Raw genomic sequence first — 22,152 nt, 5'->3', positions numbered from 1 at the left:
GGCGGGATTAGGGGCGGTTACTGAGGGCGGGAGGCGGGCGTTGTTTGGTGGGTAGAGGACGCCGATTGGCGAGACGGGGCCGGGAGGCGAGCGGTGATTGGTGAGTGCAGAGCCAGGGGCGGGGATTAGGGGCGGGAGGCGGGCGTTGATTGGCAGGCGTTGGGGTAGGGGGCGGGGATTGGGGCGGGAGGCGGGCGGTGATTGGCGGTGCTGGGGCCGGGGCGGGAGGCGGGGCGGGAGGCGGTGGTTGGCGGAGCGGGGGGCGGAGCGGGGGGCGGAGCGGGAGGCGGTGGTTGGCGGGGCGGGGGGCGGAGCGGGAGGCGGAGCGGGGGCGGTTCGGGGGACGGGGCTGGGGGTGGTGGTTGGCGGCGCGGGGGGCGGTGCGGAAGGCGGTGGCGTTGCGGGCGGCGGGCGGGCATGGCGAGCTGCCGGCGTCTGAGCGGCGCGGGGCTGCGGGAGGTGCTGGGCCCGGCGCAGGGGCTGCTGTTCGACTGCGACGGCGTGCTGTGGGCGGGCGAGCGCGCCGTGCCGGGCGCCCCGGAGCTGCTGGAGCGGCTGCGGCGCAGCGGCAAGGCCGCCTTCTTCGTCAGCAACAACAGCCGCCGCTCGGTGGCCGAGCTGGAGCGGCGCTTCGGCCTGCTGGGCTTCGGCGGGGTGCGCGCCGAGCACATCTTCAGCTCGGCGCTCTGCTCCGCGCTCTTCCTCCGGCAGCGCCTCCTCGGCGACGGCGGCGCCGGCGGCCGCGTCTTCGTGCTGGGCGGCGAGGGGCTGCGGGGCGAGCTGCGCGACGCGGGGCTGCGCCTGCAGGGGGACGGGGCCGCCGCCGCCGCCGAGCCCGTGCGCGCCGTCCTGGTGGGCTACGACGACCAGTTCACCTTCGCCAAGCTGGCCCAGGCCTGCGTCTACCTGCGCGACCCGCGCTGCCTGCTGGTGGCCACCGACCCCGACCCCTGGCACCCGCTCAGCGACGGCCGCCGCACCCCCGGTGAGCCCGCGGCCCCGGGAGCGTCGAGGCTCGCCGTCCCGCGCCCGGGAGGGGCGTTTCGCTGGCTGGCAGGGCGGACGGGGCTGTCCTCGTGTCCCCCTGCCAGCCCCCTGGCTTGTGGGACCCCTGGTGCTGAGCTCTCTGCACCCTGTCAGCTCACAGCGGGAAGGGCTCGGGGCTCGCCGTCCCGTGCCCGGGAGGGGCGTTTCACCGGCTGTCAGGGCAGACGGGGCTGTCCTCGTGTCTCCTTGCCAGCTCCTCTTGCTGGCATCCTTGCTTCTGGGACCCGTGGTGCTGAGCTGGCCGTACACGGTTAGACTGCAGCGGTGAGCCTGCCACCCTGGGGGGGGGGTCGGGGTTCACAATCCTGTGCCCGGGAGGGGTGTTTCGCTGGCTGTCAGGACAGACAGGGCTGTTCTTGTGTCCCCCTGCCAGCACCCCTGCTCGTGGGACCCCTGTTGTTGAGCTCTCTGCACCCAGTTAGCTTGCAGCAGGAAGGGGTCAGGGTTCACTGTCCCATACCTGGGAGAGGTGTTTTGCTGGCTGTCAGGACAGATGGGGCTGTCTTCGTGTCCCCCTGTCAGCACCCCTGCTTGTGGGACCCCTGGTACTGAGCTGTCTGCACACGGTTAGCCCGCAGCGACTTCATTTTCTCCTCCTTTTTTCCCCTCCAGGGACTGGCAGCCTCACAGCTGCGGTGGAAACTGCTTCGGGCCGCAGGGCAGTGGTGGTGGGGAAGCCAAACACATACATGTTCGATTGCATCATGGAGCGTTTCGGCATTGACCCGTCCCGCACCCTCATGGTGGGAGATCGTCTGGAGACCGATATCCTCTTTGGCAAGAACTGCGGCCTCTCCACCATCCTCACCCTGACAGGTGTCTCCCGACTGGAGGAGGCGCAGGCCTACATGGCCAGTGACAGCGCTGCTGCCAAGGATCTGGTGCCCAACTACTATGTGGACAGTATTGCAGACTTGATACCGGGCCTGGATGAGTAACAGTCTGCACGTGTGAGGGCAGAGGGGTCAGGTTCCCCATCCCAGATCTCCATCTGTTCCCATTTCTTTCACTGCCCTATTCCCTCAAGTCCTGGTTTCTTCACATTCCAACGCCCTACTCTGGGGGCAAAAAGCAGAGGGGTGTGGCAGGAGGGGGCAGGGTTCAGGTTGTCTCCTTTCTGCTGGAAGCTATCCATGATGGACAGAGTGCTTCCCTCCCTCGTATGCCAGTTGCCAGCATCTCTGGGAGAGAGCTGGAGGCCTTGAGGCTGACAGGAGGGTCAGAGCAGTGTGTCTGTGTGCCCTCTTCCCCTGCAGGGGTTAGGGGCTGGCTGTCTTATTATTTTTCGCTTAGATAACCAGTGGCGGCCTTTTACTGCTGTTCCTTCACTTGCCTAACTCGCAACTTCTGAGCTGCATCCCTGCAGTCCTTGTGGTAACCGCCTCCTTGCCAGGGGACTGGCTGACGTTGTCACCAGGTCTCCATCAGTTCCAGGGGTTGTGGAAAGAGTGTACCAGAGCTCTGGAGCGATGAAAACGAGTGTCTCTGCCTCCTGTGAGTGAAAGGCAATATCGCTTCATCTTTTCTCCTTTCCTTAAAGTCGTTTCTCCCACCACCCTCTATCCCATCTCAGTTGATAACTGTGCCAGTGCCCGCCTGAAGGACTATAGAAAGGGAAGAGACTGGTTTGAGGGTTTTTTTGGTGCCAGACAAGCTGTGGCTGCACACGGTGGGTCTGTGGGTTTTCAAGCACCCGTTCTGAAGGGGCTTGTGAAGGCGAGAGGGCTCCCAGGCCACAACAGCACAGCAGCGAGCTGTACGACTCTCCCCGATTCCCCCTCCTCAGTGGATGTTGCCATAGTACAGTGAGAGAAAAGGGCTGATGGGGATCTGTGCTCCGGCTGCTGGTGTGAGGGTGAGATAGTGGTGGTGGTGTCACTGCTGTGAATGTGTAGCAGCCCTCAAAATCATTCCTTGTATCTTTGTCTTTCTACTTTTTTTTAAAAATTATTTATTTATTGATGTTACTTATTGAATTTATTTATTGCTCAGATACTGTATTATTTGTATAAACTATGCTGACTGATTGCACCAAGGGGACAGGAAGCGGTGCCTTTGGGCCTCCCTTGCTGTCCATGTCCCATGTCAATGTTCTTACACTCACCGTGTCTCTGTATATAATAAAGTGTGAGCGTAGGCTGGAAATGGTCTTCTTTGTTTCGCCTCTGGTCCCATCAAGATGAAAATGGCCTGGGTACCTTTGAGACCTTTAAGAAGAGTACATGGCAAGAGCTTTCCTCACTCAAGGGGGTGCTGCTGCTTGCTTAGACAAGAAAGGGATGAACAACGCCTTGTGGGCAATGTCTGTGTGCTGCTCTTTACTTATGTCCCTTACTGGGGTCTCAGAACCGGAGCTGAGGGTGGAGGTGGCCACTGGGACTGTGATGTTGGGCGCAGGGTTCAGCCAGGTGAACTGGAGCGGTGAGCAATGCAATCTTTGTCAGCTGCCTTTGCGTTTCACGGCATGGGTGATTCCTCACTGGGGAACGGTGGCTTCTTGTGCTGTGCTTGAGGTCTGCCTACTGCGGGTCAGATGGAGCCCGACACGATGGCTTCCAGCTCTTCTAGTAGTGAGGGCAAGGTGCAACCTGTCACCCACATCTAGCTTGCCAAGAGCTGAGAACTGCCCAGGTAAGGTTTTGCCATGACTGTTCCCGACTATGCTAAGCTTTGAGCAAAGACGGGGTGGGAGTCACTGTACCCTTGCACGTGACCTTCACTGGACTTCAGCTTGCCATGTCCTGCATGCTCTCTCTGAGTCTGGCTGTGATCCCAGGCTGGAGGGAGAAAACAGATTGAGTAAGAAAATAATTTCAAATCGCTTGAAAGTAACTTCAGGAGCCAAGTCTTTCAACCCCTTTAATGGCTGTTGGTGGTAACCAAGCATCACATCTCTTGCTCGATAGATGAGCTGTTCAGCTGAACAACCAGCCTCAGTGTATGTTGGTGCTGTGTCAGCTCGTGTTGCAGAATGCAATTTACTGGCTCCAGGATAACTCCAGGTGCTGAGTGTCTCTCCCCTCCTCCAAAAAGACTTGGGAAACAGCCCTCCAAAACTTAGGAACATCCGAAGTGCAATCTAAAGACTGCCTGTCATCTTAATTGGTCCGCTTTGCATGCATCTGTCTCTCCCTTTTGTCTGTCCTGTCTCCAATTAGACAACCAGAGGCCTGGTACTCCCTTAACGAGCGCCTGACCACACTTGCATCATCACGGAGAGGCAAGACCTTATGTGACTGCTACTTCCAGCTGCCTAATTAGAAATACCCAGACCCTTGCTTATTTTTCAGAGTTCTCATTCTTGTATCAGGCTGAAACTTGGAACGCTGTTGTTCTGCAATTGCATTGACTGAGTTACATGTCTGTGTACAGAGGAGACAGAGCACAGCAAGAGACGCCCCCACTTTTTTTTCTGGGGTGCTTTGAGGATGAGTCTTGTGCTGTCTTGTCTGTTCTGTCCTTTACAGCTCTCCCAGACAGCAGACGGGAGTTTGGAGGCTATGGTCACCCAGGCTGCCACACCTGCAAACAGAAGGGAATCCAGTAACTAATCACATCATACCAGCTAGCGTTTGGGCCTTCTCCAAGGAGACTTTGGAGTTTGTCCTTTGGATCCCAAATGATAAGCCTGCAGACTAGGTTTTCTTTTTCATGTGGCTGCTGCTGAAAACAGAGCTCAGCAGAGGCAATCGATTGATCCCTATCTCTTATGACCACATAACATCTTTTGATCTAGTGCACCTCTCCCTGAGGGCTTTGCTATGAAGCAGAGGTGGACTTGGATCAGAAGGGGATGAGGCTTTACCTTGTCTTTCCTTGGTTCTTCCTGTAGCTGAGGGCACCAGACAGCTATGTTCTGCGTCCTGTAAATATTTCCTCTCCCTAGTGATAGAAGCAGAGGGATAAGTGTTGCCTCTTGTCATGGGGCTGGTATAGCAGCGCTATAGGGGTCCATCAGACCTGCCAGGCTTCGGTTTTGTGTGGCTTCCCTCTGCTACTATCACTGCTGCACATAATGAAGGTGTATGTAAGCAGGTCTTATTGAAAAACTAGACCGGAAAGGTTCTCGAGGAACTGCATTCTCTATCCAAGCCCTTCAGACCTCAGTCCAAGCACTGACATTAAGGGGGCTGTGATCCCTGCGGGAGTCAGGCCTTGGTTCCCCCTGGGGTTGGTCTGGTGGGGCTGCAGAGCACATCTGCTGTTGAAATGGGAAAAGAGGGACGACTCCTGCCTGGGAAAAGCTGATTTCTTCTTGTCTAAAGCAGTGTTTCTTCTTGGATTGAGTGTTCAGGAAAGCAGCACAGTTGCTAGGGAGCACACAGCTGCCGAGAGCGGAGCAGAAGGGAAGCCCAGCTTGGTGTAGCATAGGGAAGGGTATTTATTTTCTTGTCTTCAGAAAAACTGCATTGTCCTTTCCTGCCGTGCAATAGAGACAACAGCCAGGTGGGTGGCAGTCGTTCCATTACCCCAGGAATCGCTTATCCTTCAGCTGTAAGTGCAGTTACTGTGGCAACTGCTGGCTGGATGATGTAAGCAGCAACCTGCTGAGCATCGCCTGCTCTGGGCAAGGCCCAGGGAGAGGCTAGGGATGCCTCTGTTCCTCTGTATAGGGAAAAGGTAGCTTCCTCTTGCTTCCCAGACTCCAGCCATCTTTGGGCACGGACAGGTGGAGGAGGCAGAGAGCTGCAAGAAGTCTCTCTGCGCTCTTGGGAGCATGGGACAATGTGGAAACGGGTCAGATATAAGTAGGTGAGCCCACTTCCATGGGAAGCAATCACTTCAGCCAAAGCGGACCAAGCTATACCACTCCTGTTTGTGTGTGGTGCTTTCTGACATTCAGAGGGAGCCTCTTGTGTTTAAGTTTGTGCCCGTTGCCTCTGGTCCTGTTGCTGGGAACCACTGAGAAGAGCTTAGTTCTTCTTTGCACCTTCCCTCAATATTTGTACATATTGATAAAGTGCCCCCTGAGCCTTCTTCAGGCTGAACGATTCTATCTCTCTCAGCTTTTCCTCATAGAAGAGATGCTCCAGTCCCATCATCATCTTCATGACCCTTCCCTGGACTCTTTCCAGTATGACCCTGTCTCTTTTGTACTGGGCAGTGCAGGACTGGGCACAGCACTCCAGAAGTGGCTTCACCAGTGCTGAGCAGAGGGGAAGAATCACCTCTCTCGACAGGCGGGCAACGCTCACCATAAGGCAGCCCAGGAAACTGTTAGCCTCCTTTGCTGGAAGGGCACATTGCTGTCTTCTGTTCAGCCTGGTGTGCAACGGGACATCAGGTCCTTTTTAGCTGGGCAGCCCCCAGCATATATGATGCCTGGAGTTACTCTTCTCCAGGTGCCGGATTTCACACTTCTCCTCTTTGAACTTCTCGAGGTTCCTGCCAGACCATTTCTCCAACCTATCAAGGTCCCTCCAGATGGGGGTATGTATCTCTGGTAAATCAGTCACTCCTACCAGTTTTGTGTCATCAGCAGCCTTGCTGAGAGTACACCCTGTCCCATCACCCAGATCCCTAGAGTACACCACTAGTTACTAGCCTCCAGCAAGACTTTATCTCACCCTCTGGGCCTGGCTGTTTAGCCAGTTTTCAGTCCATCTCATTGTTTCCTCACTCAGCCCATGCTTCCCTTGGTTCCTCTATGAGGATCTTATGGGACACACTGTCAAAGTCCTTATTGAAGTCAGGGTGGACAATGTCCACTGCTCTCTCCTCATCTATCAAGGCAGCCATTTCATCACAGAAGTTTATCAAGTTGGTTAAGCAACTGATACTTCAGGAAGACAACAAAGTTATTAATCAGTGAGTAGATGACTTTAATATGAGGAACTAATGATCACCCAGGCTGGAAAGCTGTTAGTGTTCAGCCACATGACATCGTAAAAGAACTGGGAGGATCTGCAAGGCGTTTGGACTGGCAGGACAGAGGAGGCATTTTTTGCATGGGAAAGTGCCTCTAGAGCCAAGAAAGGATCATGATCCTAAGAACTTGCTCGATACTTGCTCAACCTGATGCGAGAGTCCCCCTTTGCCAAGGCAGGCACCTCTGGCGCCACCCTGTCCCGCAGCAGCTGGAGCAGGGAGGAGGAGAAGAAGGTGAGGAGCAACAGCCTGTTACTGCCTGCCCTGGGAGGCAGCCAGCGTTTGCTCTTCTTCCAGCAGCCGTGTGGGTAGAAGTCTTTCCCCTTGCAGCACAGCTTCCCTCTCCTCACTCCTTAAACAAAGCATTGTCCTCTGCATCTGCCTCAACACGAGCTTTCAGGTACCCTTTTGCCATCTCACATGTTATCAGCCTTCTTTTCTTTCATTATTATTGCCCGGTTTGCTCTATGGACCCAGATCCAAACAACTTGCCAAGCAGCTCAGGAGGCTTGTGTGGCTGTGCCTACCCAGGAACTGCTGCTATGTTGTTGGACTCTGCCTGGGAATTGTGTGCAGATGATATATTGGAAGTGCTCCTGGCAGACAAGCTATTATGGTGCTCCATATAATCCCTGGGAAACTCTGAACACCTGAACCTTCTGGAGCAATCGAAAGCCATTAATAACTCCACAAACTCAGAGCGTTATACTGGTCTTTGTAGCTTCAGTATACCACCACAGCACAGCATTGTCAGCTCTGTAGGCTTTCAGCGTGGAGACAAGGGAGACGTGATGCCAGAAACATTCCCAGATCACAGGGCAGCTGCCTACAACCATCTAGGTTGTTCTGCCCTGTGATTTAGTCTGCTAGATGTGCAGCTCCAGCAAACAGTAGTTTCCATTCTGTAAACAGGATATTGCTGAGCACTGAGATGCTCTCTCACTTGTTATGGGTAAAAGAAACCTGTCCTTTAAATGGACAGTGTTGTCCATCACGCTGTAAATCAGGTTGCCCAAAGCTCTGTGCCAGCCTTTCTGCTCATCAGCCTTTGCTGAACCTCTAGAAGGGTCGCAGGGAGGACCCAGGGAACTACAGGCCTGTCAGTCTGACCTCAGTGCCAGGGAAAGTCATGCAGCAGGTGATCTTGAGGGCTATCATGAAGCACATGCAAGAGAACCGGGTGATCAGGCCCAGTCAACACGGATTCACAAAAGGCAGGTCTTGCCAAACAAACCTGATCGCCTTCTATGACAAAGTGACTCGCCTGCTGGATGAGGGAAAGGCTGTGGATGCGGTCTTCCTGGACTTCAGTAAAGCCTTTGGCACAGTTTCTCACAGCATTGTGCTTCGGAAACTGTCAGCCTCTGGCCTGGACAGGCGCACACTCTCCTGGGTGGAAAACGGGTTGGCTGGCCGGGCCCAGAGAGTGGTGGGAAATGGTGTGAAATCCAGCTGGAGGCCAGTGACAAGTGGGGTTCCCCAGGGCTCAGTGCTGGGTCCAGCCCTGTTCAATGTCTTTATCAATGACCTGGATGAAGGCATCGAGTGCACCCTTAGCAAGTTTGTGGGTGACACTAAGCTGGGTGGAAGTGTCGATCTGCTGGAGGGTAGGGAGGCTCTGCAAAGGGATCTGAACAGGCTGGACCGCTGGGCAGAGTCCAATGGCATGAGGTTTAACAAGGCCAAATGCTGGGTCCTGCACTTGGGGCACAACAACCCTGTGCAGTGCTACAGACTAGGAGAAGTCCGTCTAGAAAGCTGCCTGGAGGAGAGGGACCTGGGGGTGTTGGTTGACAGCGACTGAACATGAGCCAGCAGTGTGCCCAGGTGGCCAAGAAGGCCAGTGGCATCTTGGCTTGTATCAGAAACGGCGTGACCAGCAGGTCCAGGGAGGTTATTCTCCCTCTGTACTCGGCACTGGTGAGACCGCTGCTTGAATCCTGTGTTCAGTTCTGGGCCCCTCACCACAAGAAGGATGTTGAGGCTCTGGAGTGAGTCCAGAGAAGAGCAATGAAGCTGGTGAAGGGGCTGGAGAGCAGGTCTTACGAGGAGCGGCTGAGAGAGCTGGGGTTGTTTAGCCTGGAGAAGAGGAGGCTGAGGGGAGACCTCATTGCTCTCTACAACTACCTGAAAGGAGGTTGTAGAGAGGAGGGTGCTGGCCTCTTCTCCCAAGTGACAGGGGACAGGACAAGAGGGAATGGCCTCAAGCTCTGCCAGGGGAGGTTTAGGCTGGACATTAGGAAAAAATTTTTCACAGAAAGGGTCATTGGGCACTGGAACAGGCTGCCCAGGGAGGTGGTTGAGTCACTTTCCCTGGAGGTGTTTAAGGCACGGGTGGATGAGGTGCTGAGAGACATGGTTTAGTGTTTGATAGGAATGGTTGGACTCGATGATCCGGTGGGTCTCTTCCAACCTGGTTATTCTACGATTCTATGATTCTATGATTCTATGATTCTATGATTCTATGATTCTAGCCTGGCTCCCAGAGAATATGCACAGAAATTGGTACCTCATTAAAATCCAGGGGCCAGAACTGTCTCCCTCCTTGACCTGTTTCAAGTAACCCAAAGCAACTCAGGTAGAGTTTTCTGTTTTCTGCAGGTGCACTCTGCTGTTGGACTACAGCTGCCTGTGTGCAAGTTTAGTAGTTGTTCTCTGCAGCACAGATGTCAGAGAAAACTGAGTCTTCTTGAGCTATAGATTAGAGATTTCCTACCTGCCAGGCCAGCAATGATTGCGGCCCTGGCAAGGTGCCCTTTCCTCATGGAAGAGAGATGCTCCTGACTTGATGTCCTTCTCTGGGCTAATGCGTGGAGGCTGCTGACTCAGCTAGCATTGAGCAGAGCCTCAGAGCAGTGTGGAGCAGTGCCAGCCCCTATTTGTGCACTCGCAGAGTTTGGGGGTGGAGGTGTGAAGAATGGCAATGTGCTCCCATTCAACACTCCAGTATAACCAGGGGCCCATGTGCTTGCACGGTCCAGCTGGACTTCAACACATCTCATGAGAAGGGGTGGCCATCCTTCTTCAGTGCAGAGCTCAGGCTGTTTTTAGGCTGAGCTTCCTAATGTGCACTTGTAATCCACTGAAGTTTCATTAGCTGCTTTCTCTCAACAATTTCAGGGTGAAATGACACAGGTCCTCATTGAGCAATCCCACACTATGTTCGACTTGCGTTCGGCCACAGGCAACTCTGATGCCCATGAGCTAATGTTGCTGTAAATCTACCTGTTGGTGCAGGTTTTTGAGCTGCTTTCTTCTCAGGTATCTGTTCAGGCATCCTGACGTTAAGCAATCTCAGAACAACTTTCTACAGGAGTGGTCTTCTGCATCCCAAAGGTCATTTGTCACTTGTTGATGGCTCAGCAGTAGCAGCACAGTCCTTCCTGCCAGAGGACATTTATTCCTCAGGTCAGTCCAGGGATCGATGGCTGATCATCACAAGCAGCACATGGTCCTGACTGGCACATCTTTGAAGCAGCAGGACCTGGGGCAGACATCCTGGCACTGCTTTCAGCACTGGTGAGACTGCTCCTTGAATCCTGTGTTCTGTTCTGGGCCCCTCACCACAAGGATGTTGAGGCTCTGGAGAGAGTCCAGAGAAGAGCAACAAAGCTGGTGGGGCGGCTGGAGAACAAGTCTTATGAGGAGTGGCTGAGGGAACTGGGGTTGTTTAGCCTGGAGAAGAGGAGGCTGAGGGGAGACCTCATTGCTCTCTACAACTACCTGAAAGGAGGTTGTAGAGAGGAGGGAGCTGGCCTTTTCTCCAAAGTAACAGGGTACAGGACAAGGGGAAATGGCCTCAAGCTCCGCCAGGGGAGGTTCAGGCTGGACATCAGGAAAAAGTTTTTCATGAAAAGGGTCATTGGGCACTGGCAGAGGCTGCCCAGGGAGGTGGTTGAGTCACCTTCTCTGGAGGTGTTTAAAGGATGGCGGGACAAGGTGCTGAGGGGCGTGGTTTAATGATTGATGGGAATGTTTGGACTTGATGATCTGGTGGGTCTTTTCCAACCTGGTGATTCTATGATTCTATGATTCTATGCCACACAAACCTCTGCCATTACTGCTTACGGTGTGTTGTAAGCTTTCCAGAACAGCATCTCCACCAATGAGACACGAAGAGCAGTGGGGAAGTCTATCTGATCCCTTTTAGTGACTTAGGAAGTGATACAACTCCCTGCAAAACATGTTTGTGAGTTGCTCTGGGACTCCTTCTGGAAGAAGGCTTCCAAAATCAGTAACGTGGAAGCATCCTGTCTGCTACTTGTATTTCCTGCTCCTGCCCTGGCAATGTTCTGCAATGCAGGGGAATGAAGCACTCACGAAGGATCATTCTTACCTGCTTATTGTCTCTTGAACTTGGATACAGTGCCAGGTGCAATAAGTAAACTAGGCATCTCTAGTAAATCCTCTGTCTAATGCTCTCATTTTCCGATCTCCTGGACTGTTTTTCTTTAGGCTGAAAATAAATCTGGAAGTAGGAGGCTTCTGCCTTGTGTTCCCATTATGCTTCCCAGAGTGAATTGAGATCAGATTTCTTTCTCATTTCATGACATTCATGTGAATTTTTCTCTTTGCTTTTTCAGCTACCAGGATCTCTACTATCTGTTGGCTCCTCATATGGAGTGTGAGCTGTGCATCTTCGCCACCATCCACCCCACCAAGGACCAGTCGTTACCCTGTTCTTTAACACACAGCTGGATGATACCTAGAGACCTCATTACTTGGCATGGTAAGAGGAAAAACCACAATTGGCTAGAACGAAGTGCAGCTGAAATTGTTTTCCAGCAGATCTCCCTTTCCCTGTTCCCTGTCTGTCTCAGTAGAAGGGAAGGAGTGAGAGATTCCATGTCAGAGTTGCTCCAAAGCTCTGCAAACCCAAGGTAAGCTGGTGCTGCCTGCAAAATACTCAGTTATTTTCACATCAGTCTGATGCTCAGCAACAGGAGTGCTTTCACCACAAGAGTGCCAGGCTGGGGAGAACTGCTAAACGTTTGAGAGTGGGGAGGGGTGGTTCTGGGTGTCATCCTTGCCAGTGTGAGCTCACTTATGGAAATATGAGTTGATAAACGGCAGCTGGCTGGGAGAAGTGTGTCGTTCTGTCCCTTCATATATTCAAAACTTGCATTCCTCTGAGTTGTTGAACAAGCTCCCTTCCTGAGAGTTGAAAAGACAGATTTAAAACCACAGACAGTTTTGGCCATTCTTCGTGGCATCAGCTTCTTTCACTGGCTGTTGTCGACACTGCAGGACCCCTAACTACTGTTGGCACCCTGGGTGCAGCCAGCCACCCCACGGCTGTAAATCTCAGCTCTGGAGCTGTTTCTCATCACAGCTCATCCCCGCTTCCTTCCACAGCTCCAGTCGGCAGTGGCTCGGTCACGCAAGCTTCTCTGCTCAGAAGAGTCTGGTTGCTGGAGAGCAAAGGCTGTGCCCTGAACAGCAAACAGCGCACAACGTGGCTGACAGCCCTGCAGTCCTCATCCAAGTCACGGCTCCCTTTGTGCACACTTAATCAGCTCCTTCTGTGCTGGGCTGCGCCGTGCTGTTGCTTGGCATCTACTGTCCATGCTTACAGTTGCTCTCAGCAAGGCTATGCCCTCCATCTGCGCCCTATAGTTTCAACACTAGATGAATGTTTTCTAGTCTGCACATTATACTCCCTTCAATAGTCGTCCTACGCAGTTCCTCATCCTCACTTGATGAATGCCAGGCACTGTGCTTGCTGCTTTGCTCACTGCTCCATTGGCTGCACCACTGCAAAAATCACATTTTCTATATTCCAGGCCTGTGGCACATTTTTTGCTCTAGCCAAGCCAAAGTGAAGGAGGACTCAATATCTTCAGGCACTGCTGTAAAACCCTTAGCAGCAGTTTCAGGTGCCTAAGTCTCTATGAATCAGACTTGAAGTCTGGAGCAGGGGGATGGAGAAAAGGGCCAGACTAGCCCTTGCAAGCCACCCACTTGTAGTCTTCGCTTGTAGTGACAGGACTAGGGGCAACAGACATAAACTGGAGAGGGGCAGATTTAGACATAAGGAGGAATTTCTTCATGATGAGAGTGGTGAGACACTGGCACAGGTTGCCCAGAGAAGCTGTGGCTGCCCCATCCCTGGAGGTGTTCAAGGCCAGGTTGGATGGGACCTTGATCATCCTGGTCTGGTGGGAGGGGTCCCTACCCATGGCAGAGGGGTTGGAACTAGATAATATTTAGGGTCCCTTTCAATCCAGACTATTTATGATTCTATGATCTGCAGCCCCTTCCAAGGGGTGCAGCAAACCCACGTGCAGTGCCTGTTTCCAGACCCACGTGGTGGGCAGTTCTTGATGCCAGCTGGGTGAGCAGCCAGATTCCACAGCCCAGCTAGGCAGTGCCCCCTCCCCTCTGCAGCTACCCAGGCCTGGCCAGGCTTGGGGAAGGAGAGCACCCAGGACTGTGACTGCATGATTCTGAGAAGCTGCATGTGTGCAGCCTTGCTAATGCACCTGTTGTAACGGCAGCCTCCGCATCCAGCCTGGCTCATTCACGAGTGCTCATCTGGTTTGCCCCTGAGGGATGATGTTTCAACAGGAGGAGGCCACAGACGCTCAGCCAGAGCATGGCAGCCACCACGCCAGCAAGGTTGCCACCACAATGTGCCCAGCCTGCCCAGCCTCAGGAGAGCCAGAGCTGCTGTCAGAGGGCCTGCAGGCACAACTGGCAGCAAAGTCGGGCTTGGCACCCTGGTGCAATGCAGAGAGGGAGCTCTCTGGTCCTCTGCAGGTAGAGCTGAAACATACCAGTCTGGCAAAGGCGTGCTGGGAAGCTGGGGCCTGTCACTCCTTGTTCTGGCTGCAGTTGGAGGAGGTCAGGGACTCAGTCCACCCGCAGCTGCTGTGGCATTGAGATGCTACTCGCAGTGAGAGCCTGGGGTGCCGCCTTCATGAGGTACTGGGGAGAGACAGAACTTCATCTAGACACCCAGTTTTGCTGTGATAAAGGCGTGTGTGCCAGTACTCTGCAAAATATCCTCTCAAAATTGCTCTAGGGGGTGATACGGGGACCCAGAGCTGGAGAGGATGCTGTAGCTACAGAAAAAGGAGTGAGAAGTGTTGGCATACCCTGAGCATTCTAATCCTTCAGCTCAGTGGAGGCAGGAGAAGTATGGCACATCCCCCAGGGAGGAGATACCTTGAGAGGTCTCAGGATCCCCGTTCTCATTCTCAAGGCACTGCTTGATGCCCGTCGTCCCCTATCCCTCGGGCCAAGCGAGATCTGACTCTGCCCCTTGTGCCATACACATTCCCATCAGCTCTGCTGGTGCTGTTGAGGCCTGATTTGTGGTATTACAGGCTGGGTGATCCTCCCTAGTGGATGCCATGGCAGAAGACTGAACGATGTTGCAATAAAAAATAAAGTAATAAAGAAAAACAGTGCATTTCACATCTCAGCCTCTTGGAGGGACCAAAGAATAACCGGTCCTTAGAAATACCCTCAGAAAGGTGTAAAAAAAAATATGAAGTTAAGCTTGGCTGTGAACCATAATGCTTGTTCTGCCTCCTGCCCTCCCCAGGGATTCATCCTTCCCTGCCCACTGCAGGTAACCACACTCTGGCATGGTGCTGGGCTTCAACAAGGCTGGGCTGAGACACCCTGGGCACTGACAACAGAGAGAGGTCCTGCAAACACACAGGTGTGTGGTTCTGCCTTGGGTAGACCCACTCGAGGCCAAAAAACCCCAAAGAAGCAAACTTTTCTGAGCCACTTGCAAGTCTCCCTTGATAAGGATGAGCATATGCCCAGCAAACTGGGGCACCCCATCTCCGGCAGCTCTCACCCCTGCCGTAGGGTGCTGGTGGCATGCTGCTCACCAAGAGCTTTCTCAGAAAGTATCTCATTCCCCCACTAGGAGTATCGCTCTAAGCCAGTGGCCAGCCACCCCTCTGCCTGCAAGAGGAGCAGCCACCTTGCTGGTTGAGCATCCTCACCCTGTTTCTGGGAATAGCAGCACGTAGTGCAGAATCTCAGTTTCGCTCTAAGAGGTGAAACTGTCCCTTAACTGAGGAAGATGGTGCCACGCGATGGACACGGCCTGACCTTCCTGATGTGGGAGAGTGCCAGTTTTCCACAGGGAAAATGGTAACTTAGTGGAGAGCTGGTCAGCATCCAGGGCCAGTCCTCAAGAGCATTCCCCTGGGTAGCTACAGCCCACCAGCTTTAGTAGCAATGCTCTTCACTTGTGTTGGTTGCTGAGCCTAGTGGGTTTCGTCTGGACTGACCCAACCGGTAGCAACCCTGTGATCCCTAAGGGTGGGTTATGTGTGTGGAGGGGTTAAGTTTCCTCTGGCAGAGCTACTCCAGCTGGCCCAGTGGTTTCACTGCAAAGCTGTACAGACACACTTTGAGACTACCCTTGCTTAACTAGGGGCTCATCATTAGGTTCGAAGAAGGAGACCTTGGTTCTGGGGACAAAGTTTTACCCCTATTTCCATGGACATTTTTCTCCAGGGCTGAATGGCACTTCCCTTCATCCCTCATTCCTGCATCTCAAAGCATGGAGTGTGATGGCTTCTCAACACTAGACATTGCTCTTTGGGGAGATACAGGATTTCTACAAGCCATCTCCTTCACACAACTACTAACAGCTTCACAAGTGGAGTAGCCCACCTTCTAGTCTTCATCCCAAATCATGTTATGTGTCCAACATGCCTGGGGAGCTATGGGAGCAGACGGTCAGAGATACCTGATGGCTCCTCCAGCATCCCACTACCCCGTGCAGCTGCCTGCAGCCTAACCAAGTGATTGCAGTGACCTGGCCTGCCTATTTCCTCAGCCAAGGATCTGACAACCCTGAAGCCATCCATCCTGTCCCATTGCACTGAGTGAACCAGTCCCAGCACAGATTCTGACCTTACTCAGGCCACAATATATGCAGGACCCAGGAGCAACAGGTTGGCTGTTCCCAAAGGACAGAGTTGTACCAGAGCAAGACAGGCTGCTGTCAGCTCATCCCCTTTTGTGTCTTTGCAAGTTTTTTAACAGTCTGCAGTACCTAAAGATCCTCTCAGTCCAGGCTTGGCTCATAGGGCTTCCTTGACCGGTCTTGGAAACTCAAGAAAGTGGTTTTCAGGAAGCCTTAGCCTGATGGACACTGCACAGTGCAAGAAGAGATGCAGGCTGGTGTTCAGTGAGACCAGATCCCTGTACTCTGCTCTGCCAGGGGGCTGCCCAAGACATCTGAAAATGATGATCAGCCCTGGAGTCTCTGCTCCTTTCTTTCTGATTCAGCTCCAAGGCTGTGTTTGGAGGGTCTGAGCAGCAAGCATGGATGCACTGGCCCTAGGGGTGCTCCTCGGAGGGTCTTGCCTGGATGCAGGGAGCTCAACCTGTTACCTTGCCCTGAGGATCCTTGCAGATGAGCAGGAATCCTGAAGCAGACGGACGGGTAACAGGTAGCCCAGGACATGTGGCTAGGTGGCCCAGTGCCAAGGTAGGAGGCTCAGCCCCATCGCCCAGCGAGAGATAGTATGACACTGATGTGATGGGCTCCCAGCACAGACAGAGAGCAGGACTAGATGGAAGCACAGCAGAAGTTGCATGAGGCCCCACCTCCTCCTCATTCCACTGATCACAAGGATACTGCATGGCTCAGTCTACATGGAGGTTGTAGTGAAGCTCAGTAGCGGGTGTTTTGGCCACAGAGGTTTCTGGGAGGTGCCAAGTGCTGTCTGTGGTTTTCTTGCCATGCATGGGGTCCACAGGGCTGGGAGAAGGACAAGAGCAGATAACGATGAAGCAATGGAGAGTTTGAAGGAAGTCCAACTGAGACAGCCTGAGAAATGAAGCAAGTAATAAAATCCTGGAGAAAAACAGTGCTCCGCACCCAGCCGAGCCCACTTCTGGAAGCAGCCAAAAAGGCATCCTTGGCTCAGAGGCAGACAGTCATAAACGCTGGTAGAGACTTCCCAGGGAGGGAAGGTTTTACCTGTTGAGCAAGTCCCAGACTACCTTCGCCCACCAGCTGAGAGTGTTGAGCACCTTGGGGAAGCAAAGCAGGCAGTCTTCCCACCACAGCCTTCAGCACAGCAGAAGGAAAAGAGGGGAAGCAACAGCTCTGGTTTCTCTCTGGCATCCAAGCTGAGAGAGTGGCTGGGCCATTTGAAGAAGGGACTGCTCCCCAAGGAAGGAGAGAAATACACCTGGGCCAGATAGGACAACCTCTTATCATCAGTGGAGAGACAGCTAGGGAATGCTGAATGCCTTAGCATTTTTTTGGGAGGCTGCTTGTGGTTTTGGCCACTCTTCCTGGGCTCAAACCCTCACAGATGGAGAAGCGGTCCTGTCCACTTGTAGGGCTGGCCCCCAGGCACCCTGCCTCAGTGGGTCCCTCTCCCAGCCACTGCTTTGCCTCCTGCACCAGTCATCCCCACTCATGGACACAGGTCCTCCTCAACTTGCTTGGCAGGTAGAACCCTCCCTGCCCATGAAGCCAAGCTCACATCCCCAGGGCAACCAAATAAAGCGCCATGTGGGGCAAGGCCCTTGTTCTGCTCTCTTCTGGTTTTCCTTCCCTTTGCCCCAAATAAACAGGCCACCACAAAGAGAGACAAACGCCTTTGTTTCCAAAGCAAGAAGGACTGTCAGAATGGCACGTCTCCCTGTGTCTCGTCAGGGGTGTGATAAGTCCCTGAGGGCCACGGGGAGCCCTGCCATACAGCACAAGTCCTTGCTGACAGAGCTATTGTTAAGAAGGGGTGCATTTCTTGGGGGCTGGAGCATTTGCCCCACACTAATTTCTCTTCAGGAAAGTCACAGCAGACACTTGCTTGCCTAGAGAGATTTCCCTTGCTGACGGCTCTTATCCTGAACAGACGCCAGCTTGGCACTCATCAAGGGGTGTTCAGGGAGGCCCCCATTTCTGGACTTCTCCATGTGCCCCTGCGTTGGCAGGCACCCCACAGGGTGTCAAAACTGAGCTCAAAAGAAGTGACCTTCTCTTGGAGCTGCCTAGCACTGAGCTCACATTGCTCTAACCCAACACCCGCACCCAGCAAGGCCCCATGGATTGCTCCTTCCAGGAGCTTGCAGATGGCAGAGTGGTCAAATAAGCCCAGGATGCTCACCCTGCCCAAGTTGGGGGACATCTGTCCCAGAGCTTGGCTTAGGGTTGATTCTGCAAAGGGCCTGCCCCCTTCGGGGCAAGTTTATTCAACAGCAGACCCTGTAGGCACATTGCCTTCACTCTAAGGTTACCTTCTTTTCATGGACTTGACCTGGGGACTATTCTCATCTCCCCATCTTCCCTTTGAATGGGATGAGGTGCATTATATCATAGCTTGAAGATGCCTGACTAAATTTAGCCAGTGCAGGGGTGAGGAGAACCTTTCTGGTTTTCCCTGTTTGCTTTGGTGGGAACAGAAATGACACATCCTTGCTGTCACTTGCCTCTGGAGTAAATGCCCAAGGACTTGGAAGCCAGTAGCACTCAGATGTCCAGGGTTTTTGAAGCTAATCCACCCTGCATGTGAAAGCCCTCAGACTGTAGGACTTAAGGCTGTGGACCTCTGGAGCAAGGCTGAACAGATGTGAACAAGGCTTCTGGAGCCAGGGGTTCAGGGGACACCACATGAACCATGTCAATGTGGTCTCTGGAACATTGTCACCAGCTTGGGGTCTGGGGTGGGAGGGGAAGTCGGACAGGTTTAGTAACCATGCTAGGTAACCATCTTCAGTAGCTAGAGCCAAAGGGAAGTAATAAATTCCTCTCTATGTTGGAGGGAGCTTTGCAGAGGTCCCACTTCTGTTCCTCGATGCTTCAGCCTTGTGATATCCACGGAGAGGTGCCCAGCCCCTTCCTCCAGCCTCATGCAGTGCCATCCGCCCTTCCCTTCTGGGCTGTACACCCTTGCAGCCATATACTTTGCTTTTGCCAAGAGATAAGCTAAACACATTAATGTCGTTCTCAGATCTGGGGGAGACTCGGGGATCATCACTGTGGGGTGTAGAGGCTGAGCATTCCGCTGGTGCAACAGCCTTTTAGCCTCACAGCATACCTGGTGAACTTACTGTGGGCTGAACAGACAGTACTGATCTGTCCCACAATGCATGTCCCACAGACATAGAATCATAGAATCCCCAGGTTGGAAAAGACCCACAGGATCATCAAGTCCAAACATTCCTATCAAACACTAAACCATGCCCCTCAGCGCCTTGTCCACCCATCCCTTAAACACCTCCAGGGAAGGGGACTCAACCACCTCCCTGGGCAGCCTCTGCCAGTGCCCAATGACACTTTCCATGAAAAATTTTTTCCTGATGTCCAGCCTAAACCTCCCCTGGTGGAGCTTGAGGCCATTCCCTCTCATTCTGTCCCCTGTCACTTGGGAGAAGAGGCCACCACTCTCCTCTCCACAACCTCCTTTCAGGTAGTTGTAGAGAGCAATGAGGTCTCCCCTCAGTCTCCTCTTCTCCAGGCTAAACAACCCCAGCTTTCTCAGCCATTCCTCACACTACAAAATACCTGACTGGCTGGTGAACTTCCCTTTACCTTCTATGCTGGGAGAGAAGAGTAGGCTTCATACCTATCTAAACAGCACTTGCCACCAAATCACTCGCACACAGATGCTGCAAGCGAATGTCCATCCCTCTTCCCCCAGACTTCTGCTGCAAAGAGGCTAAGCAAAAGCTGACACTATGTCTAACCAACCCCTTGCCCCATCTGTGATCCAATTCCCTGCTGAAACATCTCTCAACCAGCAGCATATGGTCCAACAATGCTCCATAAAACCCTCTAAGCTGTCCCACAGAAAAGCTCTCCACCCCTGCATGTGGCCATGCTGTCAGTCGGCACGTCAATATCTACCCCTTCAGCCAAAGTCAGGAATTCGTCAGTGCTCAGCCTCAATGTCCATCATATCGAGAGCAAGACTGCGATCCTGTAGAACAATACCATGTTGTCTACTTGGGTGTTAAGCACATCAGCATACTTCCCTCCTTTTTCCCAAGCCACCCAGTTCTGCTGGGATGGGAGCTGATTGTTGGCTTTCTTCCATCAAAATGAGATGTCCTCTGGGAAAGGCTGAGGAGCCCAGCCCTGGAAACAAGGCGGAATATAGGGAGCACACGTCTGTGTTGCCAGTGCTGGGGCAGTGAGCTCGTGCTCCTGATGAAACAGCCTGTATTCCCACCCCACCGGTGGGTGCTGTTGTCAACCTGCCCCAGGTCCAGATGTGGAGGAAGGAACTAAGGAGATCCCAAGTATGGACCCTATATTTTGCTATAAGATGTGACACCTGGACTGCACTGAGCACCCAAGGCTGGCTCTTGCTGAGGGCTGCAGGCAGGCAGAGCCCAGCTTTGGCATTGGTGGGTGCTTCAGCACCTGCTCTCTGCCTAGGGAGCAGAGCAAGCTAGAGAAACCAGAGGTGAGGAAGAGCAAGCTCTTGTGTGGGATGTGATGATGGATGGGTGTGCTTGCTGACAGGGTAGAGGAGCCCCCTGCAAAGGGCTTCTTTGGAAAGATCGTCTTGCAAAAACTCCCAAAAGAGCAACACAGCCTCACCACAGCAGTGATGTGCAGCCCAAGAGGGTGCCTAGGCCCCTTTGCAAGGGGGTGGGAACCAACAGCATTGCAGGGGATGACACATCGCAGTGCTTTCCACTGCCTCCAAACCACGATAGCATCAGAGAGGAGCACCCTGTGCTTGTTCTCCCCAAATAGTATGAGCCTCGGGGAAGGGAGGGTGCCAAGCCCTGCCAAAACACCCTCCCATCTCAGCAGCTGATCCTGGTGGATAACAGATAGCTTACTAGTGGGAGGGTAGTTGTTCCAGCTGGCTGTAGGGTGGCAGACAGCAGCTGCCTACCAAGGCTCAGTACCACATAACTGTTTAGGGCACCAAGTGAGGGAGGCACATGCAGCTGAAACCCCTGAGGGAGTTTTGGGGGAGTCTCCAGTCAAGAAGTGGAGAGAAGTCCCGGGCTGCACTGGCTTTGGGGCCAGGAGAATGTGTCCCTGCTGAGGAATGGTGAGCTGTACCACCTGCAAGACCACAGAGGGCAGGAGCCTGTCTGCCCAAGGCAATGCATTTTCTCCAGGTCCTGCTGTCTAGCAGGGCCCCTTTGCCCCTCAGAAAGGCCAAGCTGGCATTTTGCCTGCCTTGGCTTCAGCTCAGCTGTGTTGATGTCTTGTGGTCCCATGTGCTTTGGAGGCTCTCCAAGCTTGAGACGTGCCCCTAATGCTGGCTCGTGAGCTGGCTGCAGATGAACATTTTTGCCAAAGCAGATGCAGTAGTCCATGCAGAGTACATCTCAGTGAGAAAAACCTGAGGTGCTACAGGCTCCCTGCCAGCCTCACCTCCCAGGCAGCTCTGATGCTGCTTCTGTTGTGTGTGGAGACTAATATCACACCCCACATCCTACATACCACTTTGCATGTACAAAAAAAACAGGTGTTTTCAGGCTTCTTTGCCATTCCTGCCAGTAAAATCTATTCAAGGCAACCCTTTTGTTCAGGATTCTCATTTCAGACTGGGTTTTATACACATCACTCTGTAAAAAGTGTCATGTGGCTCAGTTTCGGTCTCAAGGGTGTTGCAGGAGAACGTGCCTGTATTCCATGAACATGCATCTCGCGAGCACTGCTTCTTGGAAGAGCTGAAACCAACATCTGGGTTGCTGTAACATGTTCAAACACGGCATCCACTTACAGTCTGCATATTAAGTGCAGGAAACAAACTTCTGCTCAGCATGTCTCAGAAATTGCTTTAGTAGGCAACGAATCCAGACAGGGAATATGCCTCAGCAGGTTATTTCTAGGCTCAAAATAGGCTCAATTATAAATGGCAGGTTTCTAAGGCACTGCAAGGACACCGATTTCAGTATTATGGCTATGCAGAGCCAGTGGGTACAATCAGTCAATAGCCTGCAGCTCTCCTGCTCTGGCACATCAGTGATGAAACATCTGACCCTCCTGCCTGGAGCTGCATTTCCTTGCCCTTGAACTCCCAGCCCTAAGCAGTAGCCCAGGAATACTCCTTAGCATCATATTTTAGCACAATATTGTCTTTCTCTCCTGCAGTGGTGGCACTGGGGCTATGTTGCAGGCCCTCTTGAAGTCATTAGCCAATGTTCAGACAAGCAGTGGCAATGTTTTCTCCTCCATAGTCAGTATTTGCTGAGTTTGTAGCCCTGCTTTCGAAACACGTCATTTCTTCAAAGTTAAGTGTGAAGCATTCCCTCCAGTGCCTGCACTGCCTGAAC

The 22,152-nt window shown here is 53.2% G+C and overlaps 2 protein-coding genes across 2 annotated transcripts in view; both read left to right on the top strand.

The window, feature by feature from the left end:
- Positions 1–22,152, top strand: part of GGA1 (golgi associated, gamma adaptin ear containing, ARF binding protein 1) — a 59,277-nt gene that overhangs the window by 30,067 nt on the left and 7,058 nt on the right. The gene's annotated exons all lie outside the window — the stretch shown is intronic.
- On the top strand, positions 411–3,192 carry PDXP (pyridoxal phosphatase). The gene is made up of 2 exons (XM_069849799.1): positions 411–985; positions 1,660–3,192. The coding sequence occupies exons 1-2, from the start codon at positions 418–420 to the stop codon at positions 1,983–1,985; spliced, it is 894 nt and encodes a 297-aa protein (XP_069705900.1). The 5' UTR covers positions 411–417; the 3' UTR covers positions 1,986–3,192.

This window comes from Phaenicophaeus curvirostris, chromosome 1 (assembly GCF_032191515.1).
Source record: "Phaenicophaeus curvirostris isolate KB17595 chromosome 1, BPBGC_Pcur_1.0, whole genome shotgun sequence".
NCBI classification, from domain to species: domain Eukaryota; kingdom Metazoa; phylum Chordata; class Aves; order Cuculiformes; family Cuculidae; genus Phaenicophaeus; species Phaenicophaeus curvirostris.
This window is presented reverse-complemented; position numbering and strand designations above follow the sequence as displayed.